At 45.6% G+C, this 22,990-nt stretch overlaps 1 protein-coding gene across 5 annotated transcripts in view; it reads left to right on the plus strand.

The window, feature by feature from the left end:
- LOC126548526 (SUN domain-containing ossification factor) overlaps positions 1-22,990 on the plus strand; it is a 159,897-nt gene that overhangs the window by 78,031 nt on the left and 58,876 nt on the right. Inside the window, exons 1-4 of one of the 5 annotated variants that reach the window (XM_055063335.2) lie at positions 13,568-14,607; positions 18,573-18,693; positions 20,778-20,870; positions 21,910-22,016. In XM_055063335.2, the coding sequence (XP_054919310.1) occupies positions 14,510-14,607; positions 18,573-18,693; positions 20,778-20,870; positions 21,910-22,016 (419 nt within the window). In that variant the 5' untranslated portion in view covers positions 13,568-14,509. Of the gene's footprint in view, positions 1-13,567; positions 14,608-18,572; positions 18,694-20,777; positions 20,871-21,909; positions 22,017-22,990 lie in introns of those variants that run through there. The other 4 variants (XM_055063334.2, XM_055063333.2, XM_055063332.2 and 1 more) reach the window with 4 other exon arrangements.

A 22,990-nucleotide genomic window follows, 5' to 3' on the forward strand; every position in this document is an offset into this window, starting at 1 on the left:
CAAAGCCATTCTTACTCACCTTGAACAGAACGATATTTTATGCCATCAACAGCACAGATTCAGGTCTGGCTTGTCAACTGCAAGACAATTAGTAAAATTAACACATGACATTGGTAACGAAGTTAAGTCTTAATAGAGGAGGTCAAATTGATGCTGTATATTTTTTTAATCTTTCCACAGGTTTTGGTGATGTTCCTCACGCTGACTTAATTACTAAACTTCATGCTTACAGTATTAATAAAAATGGTGTCTATAATCTCATGTTACCTTGCTAATAAGAAACAAAGCGTGACTGTAAATTCCTGTTTCTCTGAAAAAAGAAAAAAAATGTTTTCCTGGTCTGCTTCAAGGGTCGGTTTCGGCTCCCGTATTATTTTTAATTTATATCAGTGGCATATAGTGATGTGTTCACCTGACGGTTCATACACGATTGTTCGCAGACGACTACGTCATATATAAGCCAGGGCTTAACTGTACAGATCAATTTACGTTAAATGACTCTTGACATTCCATTGAAGAGTGGTGCAAGGTATAGGGTGTGGCTAAACACTACTAAAAGAAAATATATTTCATTCACTAACAAAAAACGCCCACTTTACCTGAACTTCATGCCTAAAGTATCTGGGGGTAATATGACAAATAACCTAAGTTGGGAAACCCATATTAATGATGTTTGTCGCAAAGCCCAGGGTAAATTGTCACTGTTGAAAAGGAAACTGCGCAGAGCAACAGCGTCCGTCAAATTGAACGCTTACAAAAGTCTAGTAAGACCTACTCTTAGACAAAAGTACACCCTTTGGGGTGTATATCTGCCACGCAACGATAATAGTCATCTGCCTTGCTTGCGTTTCCTCTCTCGAAAACGCCGCGCCCGCTACTTTCCTGTCGGCAATGCTATGTCATGCTGATAACGTGCATGCCGTTCGTTACTGGGAAGTACCGGGCTCGCAGCCTTAAAGAAAGGAAACGCGGACAAGACAGATAACGTTTATTGTTGTGTGGCAAGATACAGCCCAAAGGGTGTAATTTTGTATTAGAGTGTACTTTGTATCGGCGTACACTCTTAGGCAAAGTTACACCCTTTGGAGTGCCCCTTCTGCCACACAACAATAATCGTTATCTGCCTTGATGCGTTTCCTTTCTTGAAAACGCCGCGCCCGCTACTTGCCTGTCGGGAATGCTATCATGCTGATAACGCGCATGCCGTTCGTTACTGCAAAGTACCGGGCTCGCAGCGTTAAAGAAAGGAAACGCATCAGGGCAGATGACGATTATCGTTGTGTGGCAGAAGGGGCACTCCAAAGGGTGTAACTTTGCCTAAGAGAGTACTCTAGTATACACTCTTAAGCAAAATCACACCCTTTGGGGCCTATCTTGCCACACAACGATAATCGTCATCCGTCTTGCTGGCGTTTCCTTTCTTCAACGCTGCAAGCCCGATACTTTCCAGTCACGAACGGCATGCGCGTTATCAGCATGACAGGGCATTCTCGACAGAAAAGTAACGAGCGTAGTGTTTTCAAGAAAGGAAACGCAAGCAAGACGGATGACAATTATCGTTGTGTGGCAAATATACACCCCAAAGGGTGTACATTTGTTTAATTAGAGTGTATGCCGATGCAATTTAGAGGCCGCATCAGAAATATTTAATTGACAAACTAGAAAGAATACAAAGATTAGCGGTTTGGTTTGCCTTCTCAGATTATTCAAGATAGATGAGTATTAGCCAGCTAATTATGAAAGCTAATCCACAGTCACCAGTCCGTCGTAGAGTTCTATCGAGGTTAACTTTTATGTATGAGCTCTATCATGGCCACTTGCAGATGAGTCGCTCTACCTACTTACACGGCCTCACGAGACATTCACTTCGCACGGGTCACAGTAATCTAGTCAAACAAGCCATAAGTCGCTTAAACTCACGCAAGTGTTCTTTGTTTCCAGCCGCCATTGCCTGCTGGAATAAGCTACCAGAAGTAGCTGTTTCCTCTACTTCGATAGAATCTTTCGTTAATATTGCGAACGTCAACTTCGGTATGTAACATGTTCATAATGTAACACTATGCGACACACCATTTGTATTGACGGTTGTTTTTTTTCTCTAAAGCGAAGCTGTTAAGGGGGGCTACTTTCCCCACTATCGTGTCCGCGTGTAGAAAAAAATCCCGAAGATAGTGCAATGCCGGGCTGACCCCCGGCGGAGGTGATCCCTCATGAGCGCGATTTTGTGTGCGACAGCGACGAGGGACGGATCGGGCCGTCGCTTGAACAGATCGCTAGGTCTTGTCGCGCGATCGCTCGGTTCTACAAATCTAGAATTCGTCGCTCGTTGCCCGGAAGTACTACGAGCGACTAGCCAATAGCGCTAAACCGGAACTGGATGTGCATCACTCAAGTACTACCAACTGTGGCACGGAACGAGCAAACAATTGAATTTTTATAGTGCAAGGATAAGAGCCTACTGGAAGACCTTCAGAAATATTTTATGCTGTTTTTTACAGTAAAACACGTCAATTTAAGTTAATAAAGCACGCGTCACGCTAGTTTCGGCGCCTATATTGCTGCCATCATACCGGCAACACTTAGGAGACGTCGCTCGAAGTCATCGCTCGCATGGGGTACGACTTGTAGGCGACGAGCGAACGCGACAGCCATCTCCATCGCGTCGCTTGTCGCTGTCGCGCCCAAGATCGCTTGCATGGGGTCTATACTTTAAGCACTCCCCGTACGTGAGCCGATCCCGAAGATATAAAATGCCGGGCCGACCCGCCGCGGAGGTGCGGCCCGTGCACATACGCAGCTTCGCTGGTCATCCTTCTTTTGCGTGGAAGGGCACTTTTTTTTTTTATCATACTAATTTTTTTTCCTGTGACATTGTATTTTTATACGCTTAATATGCCGTTCATGTTTTATGTTTTTTTTTTGTTCATCACTCCTGCTTGGGCCAGACTGTGGCCTGCAGTTTTATACATAAATAAAAAAATTGACTTACCCCCCTTGCCCTGATCACGCTTCAGTTGCTCTTGTTGATGTTGCTGGCCAGTTGGTTCTGGAGTCACATTTCGGCACAAGCCTGGCGACCCATGTAAATGGACTTCTCTGCTGTACTCGCTGTCAAATGCAGCAGGCCAGCATGACGGGCTTGACCAGCTGGGAACTATGGATGTCTGGCTGGGGGCCTGCCTTTGCACACGGGGTGTTGGTGTCCTGCACATGTAACCGCGGTTTGACTGATTGACGAAATCATGTGTATATTTTTTTACCCTTTAACTTTTATTCGCAGTGCCAGATTAACGCTTTTGTGCGCTCCTCGCAGCTTTCTTTGTCCATTCGAATTAGTTGTGGTGGGCCTGACCACCTATCCTGCGCTTCCCTAGTCTACATTAGCATTAGTTGACGCAACCGACATAATGGCAACAAACAGCTTTACTCAAATGTGCGACAGTCACCATACTACTACACTTCCTGCAACGTGATCCACTTCGTATCTCGACCTCGATCGCTTTTCCCGAGAACATTCTCATGCAGCATTTCACTGTTCTTTCTTGTCTGCAATGTTGCGATCACTGTGCCCTTCTCGTCGGCATCCACTACTGTCCCAACGCGGCACGGTCATGCCGAGCAACTGAATCCGTATTAATTGCGATAACATCAACCAAATCATTTATCTCGCCCCTCTTAATTTCTTTTACTTGGCGAAGATTCATACGAACTGAACTGAGATTGAGAACTGAAGATTCATACGAACTCCGGCCCTGCATCTTGTCAGCAATCGAGCGCGAATATGTTCCGGTTAAAACAAGTCGCAAACATGGACGCAGAGCCTGTCGCAACTATTATTTCTCTTCGTTGGATAACGGTATCAACGCCAACGCCTTACCTGGACGCGAGTGTGTCGAGCATGGTAGGGCAGATTGTCAGTAGTTGACCATAACGTTCGGGCGTCCAGGTCCTCCCTTATCCGCGTATTCTAGCAGGGCAGAAACCCGCCGTGCTTGCTCAGTGGCTATGGTGTTGGGCTGCTGAGCACGAGGTCGCGGGATCGAATCCCGGCCACGGCGGCCGCATTTCGATGGGGGCGAAATGCGAAAACACCCGTGTACTTAGATTTAGGTGCACGTTAAAGAACCCCCAGGTGGTCGAAATTTCCGGAGTCCTCCACTACGGCGTGCCTCATAATCAGAAAGTGGTTTTGGCACGTAAAACTTCATAATATCTTTTTTTCTAGCAGGGCAGAAGCTGGGGACGGGGGTTCACGTTAAAGCAACATTACGGGTCGCATCTGTTTTCGTTTTGAGACAACATGTCAGTCTCCAGCTGCAGCGACGGTTGGAGACTGTACAGCGTGCGTCCCTGTGTCCGGAATGCGAAACGCTCAACTGCTGTAATTTACCCTCGTTTATGCAATCACTAATGTAGTCCGCATTTTACAACGGTAAATACGGAGTGACTCAGCGAAAACCGTGGCAGTCAATAAAGCTAAAGGAGGTCTAAGACAAAACAATAATTTTTGTGGCTAAAATTTGGTGCAGCGGTTCAAATCAGATTGTGCAAGAAAGCAACGACTGTTCAGTAATCAACATTCCTAGTTAATAACGTTAGCGCACATGTTGCAGTTACGGAGCTGAAGCCGGTCATGTTCACTTATCGGAAATTGTGACGCTAGCACGAGTTTCGAGGTGTTCATCACCGATATCAGCGACAGAATACGTCGGTGTTTCGCGTGATAATGTGGGAAAAATGACACGCGTTCCGCCACATGTTCGGGGATGGATTTCTCGAAAGGGGTGCTAGTCTTGGGATTCTTACTGAGTGGACATTACGTCCCTTGAGCACTGACCGACTTCAATTCAGCAGCGACAATGTCAGGTAAGGTCACTAATTCAGTGTTAGTGAATTATGCTTAATTATAGAGCTTATAGGGGATTATCACGCGATTTCTAAGGTCTGCGACTGCCACAAATTTTGGAAAGCAACAATTATCTCTTTACTTGGAAGTCCTTATTTTTAACAATTGGGGCCAGTGATTGCTGATGTCATTATCGCGGTGTGCGAGCGTGGTGGGTTGTAGTCATTCCGGTTCACGACCTTTGGCCCACTCGCTGGCGTCTTTGTAGGAGCGCCAAAATGCATCTTCTCCAGCCGGCGCTCAGTGCCGCCCCGCCGCACGGCTGTTGGGCCGATGGTTGACTGCATGAATCTCCGTAAGTGCCCGATTGTCCCGTCGTGCCTTATTTATTTGGCCGTTAATTTTTTTTTTTTCTTTTCGCACATATTGTGCCTGGCAGAGCGGCTGGTTGCGCACATGAATACGCGCTCAAGCCCTGTTATATATGGCGGCGACGCGCGTCGCGTCTACCTCTTGGTGCGGCTTGACCGCGTTACGTTACCTTCGCACGTCGCGACTGTCCGGGGAATCGGAGGAGAGGTTGGCTGTGCTCATTAGAACGTGGCTCACGTCTCCCCCCCTCACCCTCGATATGGTAGCACTGGTCGGCCAGCGGCGCGGCTGTGCACCCGGTGTGCGAGCGAGCCCGACCCGTATAAGTACACTGCCGCGTGCTATCGCGGCCTGGGCTAATTGCGAGTCGCGCCGAGAGGCGTGCTTGACCGGGCGTGCGCCGTCGCTCGTTCCCGTAGCGATCGGTGTGTGAAAAACACTAGACGAGCACGTGCGTGCGTGCGCAGGCGGCGGAGAGGTGGGTGGCGGCGGGCAGCGCATGCTGTAGCTGGCGCGTGGTGGGCGCACTTGATCCGCTTCTATAGATAGATGAACGCACGAGCCAGTCTCTGTTCAGGCCGGCTAAAAGTGTACCCGCTGTGTCTTCTTGGATTAGGGTTGAGTGGCGTATATATACACACTGGCCTCCCGCGTTCGATAGCGAACGCGATATGCAGGGCCGAGGCTGCGTCTTTTTTGTACAAGAGCAGTTCGGATACCCCCCCGTCTGCCGTATCGAAATCATTTGGTCGTATGCACGGGAAACCGCTGGCAATCTCTAATCGTGACGGTCGGCCTCGTCTGGCGACTAATCGTCGTACGATTGATAGGCACATGCGCTTTCTCCTTATGGACCTATGGCGATCGGTGCAACTGAAGGCTTCGGGCCGGCTGCTTCATTCTGAGCGAACAGGCCAGATTGACGTGTGAACCTCGGCGTCTGCACCGTTTTAGCGCAACTGTGCGTGCTACCCTTGAACCAGAGTCCCTTAAAGGTCAAGACGAGGCTTGAGAAAAATTAAAATTACATTATGGGGTTTTACGTGCCAAAACCACTTTCTGATTATGAGGCACGCCGTAGTGGAGGACTCCGGAAATTTCGACCACCTGGGGTTCTTTAACGTGCACCTAAATCTAATTACCATGGGTGTTTTCGCATTTCGTCCCCATCGAAATGCGGCCGCCGTGGCCGGGATTCGATCCCGCTATCTCGTGCCAGCAACCCAACACCATAGCCACTGAGCAAGCACGGCGGATGCTTGAGAAAAATGCCGCTTGCTTACATAATATGAACGTTTCACCCGCTCACTATTTTTTTTTTCTTTTGTCTATTGCTGCTAGTAGTTTTCAAACATGCACAGTCCCTCTGAAATTTTCAGGTGCGACGGCGCCTTGCCCGCGGCTAGTCATAGGGATCCGTAGCCTGGAAACTTCAACAGGGGATGCAGAACTGACAGCCTTCCTGCTCACCTTGAAAATGTTGAACGGAGATGAACCTGGTGCCGTAGTTATGTACTCACTGAGCACATTCGCCCAAACGCTTAATTAGTGCAGATTCGCCACTTGTGACAAAAATAAGTGCACGCTTAGAAAAATAGTTTTTATTTTTTGTTACCTATACCGAGTTTTTAATAATGCGAACCCTTCGTCTAAATTACTCGACGAGGCGGCCAATATTTCTACGAGAAATGAAAGTGCTTAATTAAATAACACAATTACGCAAATACACCTCTTTAATTGTTTTACGACACATATATTAATCTACGAATTGTAGCTAGTGAGTTCGCTAGGCGTATCCACTTGGAACGAACTCTCTGGACAGCACCAGTTTTGAGATATTAATTTTGAAGTGTACGATGAAATGCATTTGTTTTAAAGTTACTTTTGCGCTTCAATGCATACAACAACGTTTTCTTTAAAGATGTAACTGGAACGCCAATGAATTTAGTTCCTTGCAAGCTCGCCGGCTACAATTCGCAAAATGAAGCATGTGCTGTAAAGTAATTACTTAAAAAGTTCATTCGCGTAATTATGCTCATTATTCAATTAAGCATTTTGATTTCGCAAAGATGTAATGGCCGCCTCAGCGAGTAATTTACATCAAGGGTTAGAATTGTGCTATCTGCCACAGGCTACTTAAAAAAAATGGCGCAGAAAAAGATCACCGTATACCGGGTATTCAAAATTGCTTTATGGTTTTCTTAAAATTAGGCACTCGAAGGCATGCGAAGGCCACCTGTGCAAATAAGTTATGTGGCCAGGGAACACAAAAGTGATGATAATTATCGCTGTGAGCAGCCCAGTTAACTAATAATTCACTAATAGTATAATAATGATAATTAACTAATAATTCACCTTTTGTTGACTGCAGCAAGTGGGTAAGTTCGTACTGAAAAGTTAGAGGCAGTCGTATTTCTACCCAGTACCAGTTTGACAGTATCAGTTGGAAGAATTCTTCTAGCGGATGTGTGCTCCGAGATACCCGACTCCAAATTTTAATTGTCGTTGGCACGATTACGCATGCAAGATAGTGAGGATCGGCGCAAAGCTCCTCCCTGGTGTGACGCAGCTGTTGCGCGCGTCGTTTAGTCTGACAACAAGCCGCAGGCATAGACAAAGATAACTGTTTCCCTTCCCCTCTCGGCTGGCGAAATCAAGATATGACAGCGCGGTGTGCCGTGCACTTGTTGCTCTTGATTTCAGTAAAGCTTACTGTACTTGGAAATCGGCAGTTACATTATTTGCGTAGCCCAGGCAAGGGCCATGCCCGCTTGTCTAGTCACCATTGCGCACGCGCGCCGTCCTCCGGCTTTCGATGTTCCGCTTCTGGCTACCCGCGGGCTGCCAGAGCCAGTCGGAACGTCTTCGTTTTTTCTCGGGTTGCTCCGCCCACCGCGCTACGCACTTCCGCCGGGCGTTCGTTTTGCTCGGGCTGGATGGTTCTGGCTACTGTCAGGATTGGGGGCTCAATCCCATCGCTCGTGATCCGTTGTCAAGATTGGAGTCGGGCATGAATTAGAAGGTAGCTGGCCCATGCCGACGTCCAACTTATCCACGCTGAGGACGTTGACTGCTTCTCATCTAGAACGAGGAATATGGGTTTATTTACAGTATTTATATCAGTCTAACATGACTGCTTGAGAGAGAGAATGTCCTGAGCAGCCACACAACAGCGGTTTTTAAACACTCGGTCCTCTCCCGATACAAGGTGATGCGAACGTTCGTTTCGTCATCGCAAACTAGCCGCCTCCCCGCAGGACGGTCTACACACACAAATGCACACACGTGCGAAGGTCCGGAACCGACGTCAGAGGGGCCCCGTAGAACTCGGAGCCGTTCCGGGTAGCGCGTTGTCTTGTGTCTTGGTCGGTGCATGGGAAGCAGCGCCAAACGGCGTTCCCGCGGCAACTCGCGCACCCGTAGCAGATCAGGTCCGCGTTGGGGAGTTTGGGAACAATAGTTGGCCCGCCGAACTCATTCCGTCACAACGGCGATGAGGCTAGAGGTTGGCGGTGGTTTCAGCACAAAGCCTGCTTCATCGAACGCATCCTAGCTGAAGCGACGGAGAGTGGGGGATGCGCGTATTGTTCCCCGACACAAAGTCGATTTAGTCACGCCGTGGCTAGAGGTTGGCGGTGATGCTCCCGGGATGTTGCCTCCACAGTCGCAACGGGTTGGCAAAACTTTGCACTGCAGCTGGCCGTTCTTAACACTACCCGCGGGCTGCCAGAACCTGCCTGGACGATTTTGGTCTGGCTGCTCTCTGGAAGTTCTCTGGCTAGCAGACGACTAAAAGAGGCGATGGGCGCTCGCCGCCATCTTTGCGGGGACTTCACGGATTGCAACGCGGGCGCTTGAGGACTTAAATTTACCTCGTTCAGCCAACTGTCTACGGTCATCTTTAGATTTCCTTACTTCTAGCGTTACCTTGTTAGGTGCTAACGCTCCGCTCCGCATTACGAAGCGGTGTGATACGAGCAGTGGTGAACCCAAAATGTACCGCAATGTAATGAGCGTCTACAACCTGCGTGGAACACGATGCAGATAACATGCACGCATAAGAGCGCGGCGCACTGATCACCGCCGTGAAGAAGCCTTCAGGGGATACACACACCAATTGCACATATACACACACAAAAGCTTCAAACGGTTCACCACTGCTCGTGTTTGAAGCTTTTGTGTGTGTATATGTGCAATTGGTGTGTGTATTCCCTGAAGGCTTCTTCGCGGCGGTGATCAGTGCGCCGCGCTCTCATGCGTGCATGTTATCTGCATCGTGTTCCACGCAAGTTGTAGACGCTCATTCACACATTGCGGTACATTTTGGGTTCGTCTTTCTCTGGTGGCGTTCCTTTTCACATATCTAGCGTATGTATATATCTACCGCTTCTGCAGTTAGCGAAGGATTTGCAGCTAGTCCGTGTTTGCTCCGTCTCTCCGTCGTATGCTTAGGTGGCAGCTGGAAACCGATATGTGTTCGACTGCAGGCCGTTGATCTAAGAATGCACTGATTGCACTCGGTACATTAGACACATGTACATTTGCTTATTGCTCTCATGATCGCGACCGATGTTGTTTTTCGTGTCAAACGTTTCGCTGATCACAGGCGGCGTGCATATTCATGCGCCAGCCGCGTCCCCAGATCCATAGGGTGAAAATGAGAAGCACAATAAGCCACAACAAACTTTCTGAAATCGAAGCCCAAGCAGGTCGGCACGAAATTCTATGCATATGAGACGTACCTGATAACCTGCTTTTTCATGCCTTGTGAAGTGATGACACAACGGCAACTCATCAATGTCGCCGGTGGGCGACGTGAGCGCTGCGAGCAGGAATCCTCGAGCTATCGTTTTTGCACTTACGCGCGATTTCGCGTCTTGTCATCGGACGCGTGGAGGCCGTCTGTTGCACAAGGTGAGGTTGGCCCAGTGCGCGTCCTGCGCCCAGTCGCGCGAAAGTGATCGTACCCCTGAGTGCAACTATATATTTTCAAGCTGGCAACGCATAAATGGGCCGACTATGCCGAGCGCGCGCCGGCCTCGCCGGGCGCTGCCATGCTGGTAGCTTGTGTACATTTGGCCAGCTGTCCCGGCGTTCGATTTTGCAAACTTCGGGCAGGTTCGGGTTGTCTTGGGATCCCAGCCCACATGACTTCCTATCAGAACCGGAACTAGCTGGCTGCGATCTGGCTGCCAGAACTCCGAAAATCTAAGAGGCCCAGTGTTTTAGTTCAACATGTTTACGCAGCGGAGCGGACGCGCGAATGCGCTTGCGCCGTCCGCTTAGCCGTAAGCGGGCTAGCGGAGCGAGGAGCACGGTCCATGGCTTAGAAGCTGCCTGAACGGAGCGTGCTGCGCAGAGCTTTGGCTAGCGTTGGCGTCAGAAAGGATTAGATTGGATGCAGAAAGCAAGCTTGCTGCTGGCTATCACGTGGCGTTCCCCAAGACGGCGCTTTATTTTCCACTGGATAAAATGGACCGGTAACGCATTACAAGCGCACGTCTAGATGCTTCATGGACAAGTAAGCTTACATATATATATATATATATATATATATATATATATATATATATATATATATATATATATATATATATATATATATATATATATATATATATATATATACGTTTTACATTATAAAAGTGATCAATGGGTGTTTTTATTTTCTTTAATTACCCTGAGTTTGGTCAGAGGGTGCTGCAACTATGAAAGGTCCGCTCCGCTACGCTAAGCGTATAACTAAAACGTGAAAATCGCCCGCCGCTCCGCTGTGGCTTATCGGGGCGACTCGGAGCGGAGCGTACCGTAAAGACGTTCAACTAAAACACTCCACTATTAACTCGGCATGGCAGCTCCCGCCTTCGTTACAGGCTGCGCGCTCGCGTGTTACGACAGCGGTTCCGGGTTCTTCGATTTTTTATCTCGCCAGCCGAGAGGGGAAGGGGGACAGTTATCACCTTTGCCAATGCCTCCGCCCCGTTGCCAGACTAAACGCCGCACGCAACAGTCGCGACACATCAGGGAGGAGCTTTGAGTCGATGCTCACTCTATTGCATGCGTAATCACGCGAACGACAATTAACATTTGGAGTCGGATATCTCGGAGCACAGAAACGCTAGAAGAATTCTTCCAACTGATACTGTGTATAAACACGACTGCCTCTAACTTTTCAGTTCAAACATACCCACTTACTGCAGTCAACAAAAAGTTAATTATTCAATTTCAGTTAATTGGACTGCTGACAGCAATAATTATCATCTCACTTTGTGCCTCCGAGTGTCTAATTTTAATAAAACCATAAAACTTAATTTTGAACACTCTGTATAACGAAAGCTGGGATATTTGCTTACCATCACACGCTGGCGTTCCATGAAAGGAGTGTGCACACGAACTGCCCTATAAGTAGCGGCTGAGAACGCATTCTTGCGTCTTTGCTGCTTAGCACGAGGTTGCGCGTTTGATTTCCGCCCTCGGCGGCCGCATACCAATGCAGGCGCAGTTACGAAAACCTCGGGTGGTCAAAATTAATCCGGAGCGTTTTATTACGACGTCCCTCACGAGTCGAACCCTTTGTGCAATGCCGGGACGTTAAACCACAATTTCTTCTTGTTAAAAATAAACTTGGCATGACAGCGCAGATGTGTTACATCGTAGGAGCGTATCCAAAGTAGTATTTACGAGAAAATAAACATACTTTTGCATCGCTTTCGAACAACGTCAGCTCGTTCTTTCGTCCGCGTTTCAAAACAAAAGTTGCCTTGAACGATGAGCGCGCACAATGTATGTGACGCGATGCCTACGGCCGAACGCCTCGTGTGTGGATATATCGCGCAGAGGGATAAATGACTGTGATGTACATTATCACAAAACAATTCCACCACCGCCGTTTCCTCCTCCGTGTAACTTGAAAGGAATTGCAATGCACGTCCGATGCTGTCAGCATTTGTGCGATAAAACGGCTGTGAAATACAGCTTCCAACGTTATTCCGACATGCTCGATATTCTGACGCCTTTCGAACATGTATGTGATGCCTCACATTTTCAAAGCGCGCCCCATCGACTCGTATGGCGATATCGTACGGTAGTAACAAAAGGGATAGTCTCGTGCACAGCTTCTTTTCTCTTTCTTTCTTTTTCTTAGAAAAGGGATGGGGGGTCTGCCGTTCTGTTGGGGACAGCAGAACTCGAAGAGAACGCGGGTCTGCGGCGGATGAATGCGAGAAAATACGGTAGTAAGTGGCCGACTCCCTATGTGCCTTCAGTGTGTAGGCTCTATTCCTGCCGCTGTGGCATTAAAATTTTATGATCTACGGTCGCGTCCGAACGTTTACTGCGATGCGCGTTGATCTGCAAAATATCAGAATTGCTTTTAAGCCTAGGCGCGCCTCCAGGAAATTATTATTTCGGTCTGCAATGCTACCTGCCACTAAAGCCCCTCCATCCACGTACTGCGCGGCGAAAACGTGTATAGAGGGGCTTTACGGCGACCTATACCGCATGTATACATGTGACGAAACTCGGCAGCACAGTTTCCCAAGTCTCTAAGCTAACGTTCAGTCACCCTACTAAGCTACTGGTAGTACAGAAGCGACCTTTTAATTTTTTCCTCGTATTGCCCGGGCGGTACACGCTTTGTGTGGATCTGGCGAGGCCTATATGCGACAATCCTGGGTTCTATGCCCCTACCCTAAATGTTTAGTAAACTGCAGTGTTTACGTTTTCGAATGATTGATCTGATTTCCTTTGTTGCTTATACGAAAAGAAAGCGTTCCGTATATGAAGCTTTGTTCGTTGTATTCCTGCACGGTAAAAAAATGGACTAATTTTCCTGATTACTGTTCCTGTTTTTAGCACTAGTCTGTGTTCCAATTTCCTTCTGTACAGAGTCAAACATGAAACCATATTTTTCCTTGCATGAGAATAGTGCAGATAGCTCGTCGCCTGTAGTGCCTAGATATGAAAGTGGCAGAATATTTAAACTTATATAAGGTACGTGTATTCCACTGCTTGCTGCAAGACTAGAATCTTTTCAAAAGTTCATTCAACGCAAAGGGATCGATTTCTTGTTTACAGCGAAGCTCTATATGGCTAGGTTCCGTGCATTTTTGTTCTCCGTGAACAAAAACTATCATCATCAATGGCTCATAGCCCCGTAGGCAGAGGCTACGAGCACCCCGCAAAGTGAAGCGAACAGTGCTTAAATTCTTTCTAATCGCGCATAGAACATACATAACAGCATGTCGAGAACTATCATCAGTGGCTCATACCCCCGTAAGCAAGCAAAAAATACAATGATTCATGGACCCGTAAGGTTCATGGCTTGTCACTTTGCGTGAATTAGCTGCGATGACACTACCCCTGTTGTCGTTGTCGGTGATTTCAATGTGGATGTGTCGGTACCGAAAAGGGAGCAGTTTACGCGTTCACTGTTGCAGACATATCCCTTGCGATGCCAACGACCCGGCCCAACCGACCACCCAACGGCGTACGCGCATCGATTTGAGTGAAATAATGACCACCCATCAAGACAATGATTTCGTAGCTTTGTTCAATATTATGTGTCACCTCCGTGTCGTGTGCTAAACAGCTTCGCCGGTAAACCGCCTTCACAGAGAAGAATGGCTCATGATTTTTTCTTTATTTTTTCGGAATTCTTCTGAAACCTCGGTAACATTGATCTGAACGAAACCAGCGTATCCGTTGTCTGTGTATTATTCAATCTCAGGCTGCCATCCCGTAGCAAACACCCCGGCGAAAGCCATCTAGGCCACGTCTCGTGCCCGCATGTCTCTTGCCACACAGCTGTGTGCGCTACACACATCCGTACACATGTCGGACGTGCAGCTGCGCGTCGCAAGATTGTTGTGCATGCGCCGCACCGCACGCGGGCACGTGTATAGCCGTGACGGAGATGGACCGCATAATTGTTTGTTTGGCCGCTGTTGCTCACACGATGAAGAATGGCCTCCCGACCGCTTGCTAACATCACCATCGCGCGGACATTTACAGTTGTACGTGCCTACATAGAGCTGGAAGAGCGGAGGGAGGAGGGGTCCTGCCGGCTCTGTCTATATACGTGAAAACGGGGTTCCCGTTAGGCGAGCGAGGCGGGGCACGCTGCCCGCCCGGCCGGCACTTTTTGCGCATTTGGCGGCGTCGGTGGTAGGAGAGTTCGCGCGCGCCGGCCGTGGTGGTTGCGTGCGCGGCTCGGCGGAGTGGCGAAGCCGGCCGGCCCTCGAGGAGAACGTGCTGCACTCGGCGGAGGAGGAAGAGGCGCCCCCCCGTTAGATGAAGAGCGTCAACGTTGTCGGCGTCTGCTGGGTGCTGTGCGCGTTCAGGCTGCTCTTGCTGCGCGTCGACGACGCTTACCGGCCGACTCCGCAGAGGTGATGCCCGCGCAGCTGTGGGCTCCCTTTTCGCGCGCCTCCCTCGCTTTTGCCGTCGCTCTCCTTTGCAAGTGACTGCATCTTTACTTTCTCCTAGGTCTGAGCCCGAGTTTGCTGTACTCCTTCAAACATAGCCGCCGCGGTTGCTCACTGGCTGTGGCGTTCTGCTGCTGAGCACGATGTTGCGGGTTCGATTATCAGCCGTATTTCGATGAGTGTGGAATGCGAAGACGCCCGTGTATTTAGACTTAGGTGAATGTAAGGTGAATTTCGAGAATAGGCGTAGTCAAAATTTATACGGAGCCCTCCATGAAAGCGCCTCTCGCAGCCTCATTGTACGTTTGTGACGTTAGTATCGCTGATATTCTTGAAACATCGAGTAACAGTAATTGGACCCACATATGAGCAGAGGCACCACACATTGCTGAGCTCAGAAGATGAGAATTAAAGAAAAGGCAGTATTGAAAATTTAGTCAGCGCTAGCTAGCTCGCACTTTAGCCGACGCTAGTTAGCTCGTAAATATTAGCTGACACATGTTAATGAATTACATGATTACATGGGCAGGGGATATGACAGCAAGAAACAGCCCCCATTCAGGGCTACTCCCTGCGAAATTTGTCACTGAAAATGGGGATTTCATTTGCAATTTCCTTTAAACATTTTGATGGTGATCAATTTCAGCACCATGTATTTGATATAATTGCCATTGAAATTTGTTCAACAGGAGCCCTTAATGCACTTAGTTGTATAAATAGACGCATTGTTGGGTGCAATTCAAGAAAGCCGTCTATCAAATTGGACACAGCCAATGAGAGAATTGACTCACGAAAAGTACCACAGTACAACGTTAAGCCTAGCAAGGTAGCCATAAATGTAGCAGAGCTGTCACTGTCAACTATGTGTGTGTTATTTCTGTCATCACTTGGGCAGCCTGAAGCCTTGGAAAGTATTTCACAACTTTCAGGACAGCATACAAGGTTGCAGTCGCATTGTTGCCGTGTTCATAGTAACCATAATTCAGAGAGTGCAGTGCTGAATACACAGACAATTTTAACAATGGAATATAGTATTTAAATGCAGTCCTGCTTCAATACAAGTTTTCTCAGTTCACAAAGTACGGTGGCCGCAGTGGCCCCGCTCTTTCTTTTTTAAGAACTGCACAACTTGGGAACATTTTATTTCCCCAGTGACATGATCTGTTGGTTGCCCCAACTAAACGTCAGCAAAAATTAAAAAAAAAAATATGGAGGGCTTTAAGTGAACTGCACTCGCTCTGTGTTGATGGCCGTTGTTCATGCTAGTCATAATTTTTTTTTTTTTCATTTTGCTCAAATTATTTCAACTGCTAACTGCTAACTTTTAATAAACTCACTTAATCAGCAAGTGTTGATGCAAAAGTTGAGGTGGGTATTGTCAAGAAATACCGATAACACCGTTTAGGGAAGCAGCATAACTCTCACGCTGTCTGTTTTTTCAATATACTTATATATATAAATGCATGACAGTGTGTCCATGTACCAGAGATCGCTGCCCTATAGCTCGTAGATGCATTGTCATGTGGTATTTTTAAAGCTTTACGGGCGTTATTTCTTTGTCAGAAAAATAACTGCACAAGGTCTACGTCGCTTTGAAGGCTGTTGTAGGTCATCTCTCGACATCCTTCACAACTTTTGCATCGACATCTTATCGATTAAATAAGTTTATTGTTGGATTAAGTATAATAGCTGTCTTTTAATTATTTGTGCACAATAAAGAAAGAAAAGTTATCATGACTAGCATGAGCAATGCCCATCAGCATATAGTGAGCACCATTTGCATAAAGCCTTCTGTAATTTATATTTCTTGACAGCGTTTAGTTAGGACAATTGCTATCCACTGTATTGATTTGTTAAAATCATGCTTCGAAAGACGAACAGTCAGGCTGTTATAGCAATTAAAGTGACTGCTTTTCTAAATGGTTTGGGTAACATATACTGGTGCATTTCTGAAAATGTTTTGAGAATAAGCATCGGGAGCAACCTTAGGAAAAAAAATTCAATAGAGAAATTTCATTGGTTTCATCTTATTTGAATATGAAACAGGCCTGATACACTGGTAAAACAGATAGCCTGCGTTTGTCTATTAGCTTACAAGTGTATTGGTGCAGATAGGAGCACTGTGTACCAAAGCAGGTTGTACTACAAAGATGCATTACTTATTCATTTTAAAGGAACACCTTCTAGGTGAACCCTCCTGGGCTTTGCTGATTGCACTTGCTGCTACTGTCTTGCCAAATAGCACACACACACACACACACACACACAGGATGAGAAGAAAGGGGGTTAATCGTGGGGCCCGATTTTTATTAGTCATGTCATAAGAAGCCAACAAACACTGACACCAAGGACAACATAGGGGAAATTACTTGTGTTTAATAAATGAAATAAATGATAAATTAATAGGAATGAAAGTGGATGAAAAAAAAAAAACTTGCCGCAGGTGGGGAACGATACCACAAGCTTCACATTTCGGAACAGCTACTTCGCATTTTGAAATCCATTATTTTTGCAAGCTGACAGTCTACATTGTATTTTCCTTTTAAGTTTTTTTAAATGGTGTTAGTACAGCAGGTGGGTTAGTGTTAACAAAAGGAAGTGGAAGCAATTCTCATGCCTTTTCAAAAGAATGTGCATACTATTCTTAATAATTATTGTTTGTTCACAAATGCCTGGTTGATACTTGTAGAAGAGAAAGGAAAAAGGGCTGGAAATTGCACTGAGTTCTTCCTTTCTTATACTTGTGGCCATGTAGAAAGATATGCACATTAGCTGACTGAAGTCTGTTTAAATCTGTAACCCCCAAACACAGTTCCACATCAAGGTAAATTAGAACAACCCGCCATGGTTGCTTAGTGGCTATGGGGTTCGGCTGCTAAGCACGAGGTTTCGAGATCGAATCCCGGCCACGGCGGCCGCATTTTGAAGAGGTCGAAATGCGAAAACACCTGTGTACTTAGATTTATGTGCACGTTAAAGAGCCCCAGGTGGTCAGAATTTCTGGAGTTCCCCGCTACGGCGTGCGTCATAATCAGATCGTGGTTTTAGCACGTATTACCCCATAATTAAATTTTTTAAGGTAAATTAGAACGACTTGTGGGTCGTTATTTCTCACTATGGTAAGTACATCTATTCTGGCTATAGTGATTACATTTGTACAAAAAGAATAGATGAAATGCTTGATGAGTTAAAATCTAATAAATGTAGTAATTAATTATTTAGGCTTGCTGAACCACCCCAAACTGGAAACTCGCTGGAGTACACCAATAACGCCACTATAGGCCACGCGTTAAGTTTTATCAGAGCATTTAAGTATTCAGCATAGCATATATGATGCATTGGGATATGCATTGATACATGGTTAAATGTTTTTTCATGTTAAATCAAAATTGTCTAAGGATAGTCCTAGGTAGAACAAGACCTGTTTATTTCTTTTCTTCCTTAAAAAGGTCAGATATCATAAAAGAAGCGCTCAAATCGTTCTTTTTGTTTTTTGCAAGTTTTGAAAACTGTCATGATTAATTAGCTCACTCCTTACGTCAGAATATCATTGCTGTTTGCAACAAAGTAGTTCTGAATATTCCATGTCTGGCTTTTCTATGCTTCTGCTGCCAAGCACTGTCTCCAGAAATTGTAATGCATCTGCTGTTTCGTGGCAGTTTGCTCAGTGCATGATGTGTTGCTTCACCCTCTTGTAGCATTAACCACTACTGACACCTGTCATGATCATAGTTTCTGGATCTGTCTCAAGTTCTTTGTTGGAATGGTTGTCCGGGGCAGCTATGCTGGTATCACTTGTTTTCCAAGTGCTATAGAACTGGCAAATGCTTGCCATTCTGTGCAAGCCCATGTGCATGAAGCACTGGGGATGAAGAGAGGGAAGACCAGGGGTGCCCCTGCTCAGTTTTGTTCAACTTGATATGCTTCAGATGCACCTGTTGCTGCAAGGAGGACATTGAGAGTGGTTTTGGTGACAGTGCCAGGACCAATGGAGCTAAACATGCCAGTCATGCTGCTGTTTCTGCATCAGAGTCTGAGGCTCCAACTCAGGTGAGAACATGTTAAAAATGTGCTTCATTTATGTATATTAAACATAAATACACTTATTTGAACTGAGGGAGGAATGAATGCACAGCCAGCATGTTACTGCGATTGTATATAAAGTTAATGCAAAGTTATTCATACATTTGTTTGAAGGTAAGAGGCTGTATTTTTGGTAGGGAAAAAATAAATTTTACTGAAAAAAAAATAGTAGACATGGCAAGAAAAGCTTGCTGGCACATGTACTCACTAGTATATTGAAAAATTAAGCTCAGCTTTGAAATGGCCTCAGCATTGTGCTGAAACTGTCTTTTGTAAAGGTTCTTTACACTTGTTGCTTGGATAAGTGCACATTCCCTAGAACATGCCCACACAGCACTGGAAATGCACCCTAGTATCTGATGGTTGAATTTGTTATACTAGCAATATAGAGTTACAGCGCATGGACAGGACAAACCGAAGGTATGGACAGCACCTCATCTTTGCATTCTGTTTGTCTCATTCATGTGCTACTGTTCTATTTAGCTATACTATGTACCAACTTGCCCAAGTCAGCACTGTGCTCAAGTTAAAGGCCAACTGCAATGAAATCTTGGGCCACATAAAGCTTTCAGACCCTGCGCACTGTGGGAATCGGTGTAAGCGAAGCCTTAATGAGCCTGCCAGACAAAATGGCGTAGAATAATAAGAAAAGCATAATCCTTTTTGGTGACGAACATGTCCTATAACCTGCCAGTGACGTGCAATAGCTGTTGGGGCATACCTTGCAAATTAATGGTAATTTTTATTCAGGGGCAATATTCTCCCACCATCTCCGCTAGATTTTGCGCATCTTTGCACTGGGTGATATGAAGTACTCTGACAAAAGCGCTCCTGGCAGTGTGCAAAGACAGCGAATTGGCACAACTGCCAGAAATCCTGTCAGCAGGAACTGCATGGCCCATTTTTCTTGAGTGAAAATGCGCAACAGCTGCAAATGCTCACACCACCGCTGACTCGAGGGCATCCACACAAAAAGAACAACGAGGCGTGTCCATGCCGCAGCAAAACTTCCATGATACTGTGGAAGCAATCGGTGGGTTCCACTGTCTGTTATGCACGGAGAGAAACACCATTTGGTGGTGTTGCAGGAAATCGAGCTTTGCTTCACGCGACTGAATGACGACGACAATCGAAAGAACGATGATGACAAGCGCTGTCGTTGTCATTCTTTTGGTCCTTTTGTCTATGTATACGCTGTAGTCAACTTTTCTGCTACTACTGAAAGTAGCAGAAAACTGCTTCTGTTGCCAGAAGAAGTTGTTATTTACTGGAAAAATACTTTGCACTTACTGTGCCTGAAGTTTCAAATATTAAATCAGATGTGTTTTTTGTCTACTGAAGTTTAATTAATTCCTGCTCAAGTAATTGAGCCATGCATGCTTTATCTGCAACTTGTTGTGAACATCAAAATTAATAAGCATTATTTCCTTGCTAAACATCCTCCTAAAGGCAGTGATTTCAGCTCTCCTTAAAGTGATAACAAATGTCGGGCAGTAAAACAGTGCTCTGCTTGAAAATGGGTTCTAGCCTGCCATGAAATGTGAGCAAAATTGGCCTTTCACTTAAGGAATTAAACTGTGTCCACTGCTGCCTGCTTTTGCCACCTTGTCTCAGGAAAAATTCCCCATGCTTTCCCCAACTCTTATTCATGCCTTTAACTAAAACTTTTACAGTGCATACAGGTTATTGTCATTACGCTAATGTGCAAAGGGGTGGTGACCCCATCTGGTTGTGCTGCTGCTGAAGTGTACTCAAGGGTGAGGTTTGTGTATGATTATGATCAGCTAAGTTATATTGCTGCATGAAACAGGCAGAGCACAGAACTATACCGGCCACGGCGGCCGCATTTCGATGGGGGCGAAATGCGAAAACACTCGTGTACTTAGATTTAGGTGCACGTTAAAGAACCCCAGGTGGTCGAAATTTCCGGAGTCCTCCACTACGGCGTGCCTCATAATCAGAAAGTGGTTTTGGCACGTAAAACCCCATAATTAATTAGCACAGAACTATACAATACCATTTCTAAAAGCTACTTTGCTTTTATTCTGTAGGAGTTTCCTGAGCATTCCAATGACTTTCAATTTGTTCGACCACAGAAGGCAAATGAGCTACCTGTATCACCTACCATGGAGGTTATAGCACAAGTAAGCCACTAGTGCTAATTGCATTTGTTGTGATAAATTTTTGTGCTTAACCATGATGCATTGAACTTTTGGTGGGTCATTTCTAGAACCATTGTGTGTAATAATCTGTTTCTTCATAGCAAAATTTTTTCTTCAGGCTGCAACAATTATGTGTACAATGAAGATTACTTGAACACAAATTTTAAGGCTAGGGCTGATGTAGAACATGTAAATAACCCACTTTCAACTGCTTTATTTCTAACTTGGCATCTAATTTTATGCATATGTTATCCACAAAGAAAATTTTCGGATGAGGCAATTCAAATGTTCTGTTTCACTGCCACGCATACATATCGCTGTTGGACTCGCACAGCGCTGCCCTTTCGTAACAATAGAAAAAAAAAAACTTCAGTGACTTGAGGTGCTGTGTTATCTCTGTTTTTGCCTGGAGTCTTATTCTCTGAAGTGAGGGTTGGCATCTGAAATCTTTGCAGTGTGCATCTAGGTGTGCCCCACTGATGCTATTCTTTATATGCAGTTCATGTTCCTTTGCTTGGTTCGTGAATCTGCCATTCTGGCCAATATAGGTCATTTCATATGACAGTGGTATATCTTAAACAACTGCAGCAGTGCATGCTATATAAGTTCTTGTATGTTTCTTCACCAAACTTTGTTACACTTGTGTCCAATCAGATTATGCACTGGCATTATTTTATGCCCAAGAAAGCTTGCACAGCTGTTCCCATAAATCAGTGAAAGCAATATCAATAAAGTATACCAAGTGCACTGTGACGTACTTGCCAACTTCCAGGCAAGAAACAGCAATTGGGAAGTTTTGTAGCTCATGTCCTGACCAGCATTTATAGCCTGCTGCCCAGCACAAGAACACCTTCATAATATGAACATTTAGTCTTAAATTGAGGAAATTTTCTGAAACCATTCATGTTAGTGGAGCAGTGGGATACAAGTAGTACTGTATTACTGTGACTGAAAGACGTATATATCTTTCTGTTGTGGGTATAGTGAAGTAATAGAAAGTGTTTTCCTGCTTCCTCTTTAGAGTATAGGTTTAGGTTCTACATCTTCAAATGAAAACCCAGAGCAAGAGGGACAGCAAAGTTCCCTGCCAAATGCAAATATTGTTTCTGCTGATAATGAGAAACCAAGGTTAGTTTTATTATTATTATTATTATTATTATTATTATTATTATTATTATTATTAGAGAGTTTTAGAATAGGGGCCCCAATATTTTGGGGCCCCTAAGAGCTTTGCGGGTGTTAGCGTTGGGGCACGCAGGAGTGAAGAGTTTTAGAATAGGGCTTTCCGTTTGCAGATAGCGTCTTGCGCTGACAGCGCCACTACGGCGTCTAAGAAAAACGATTAAAAATAATTAAATAAAATATACCATCTGATGATATGAATAGTAATTTTGACTTGCGTGTATTCGCGTTTAATTACAATTTAGAGGTTATTCTTCAAGCAGCAAACAATTAGTTGTGCTTAGTTTGGAGCAACAAAACCAACTTTACGTGCCTTCACCAGCCAAGCTTAGCCGTGTTAGGCCTACGAGTCATAAAATCCACACTCGAATTCGGAATCAGCGGCGTCTAATGAATCAATCTTCATAACACACGCTAGTTGAGAGAAACCGATAACTGCAGTCACTTCTCCTAGCTTGCGAACTTCTCGCATTACCGCGAATCGAACCCAGTTTGGTGCTAGATTAGAGCCGTCGCTTCGATGGGTGCCGCCATGTTTGTTGACGCAAAGCTTTTGGGAACGCTATTTGAGCTCCCGCTAAATCGGTGAAATAGCGTTCCCAACGCAAAACCCAAACTCAGTTTGCGTCTCGCGCATGCGCAGTTGCTTCGACGCTATTTCTTTGGGGCCCCAAAACGTTTGGGTCCCCTATTCTAAAACTCTCTATTATTACAGGTTCCTTAATTCCTTCAGGTTCTGTTTACACAATTGTGCATGCCAAGGTAGTGCCCAAGAGCAAAAAAGACTGATGAAGATAAGATGAAGAAATGTGTTGCATACATCTTGAAACACTTCTGATTGGGCGTATGCTGCAAGTTTGAATAATATGTGTAAAATGTTTTAGTAAAAAAAAGTTGGTAAACAAGTTGAGTAAACAAGT

The sequence above is a fragment of the Dermacentor andersoni genome, chromosome 1 (genome assembly GCF_023375885.2).
Source record: "Dermacentor andersoni chromosome 1, qqDerAnde1_hic_scaffold, whole genome shotgun sequence".
NCBI lineage: Eukaryota > Metazoa > Arthropoda > Arachnida > Ixodida > Ixodidae > Dermacentor > Dermacentor andersoni.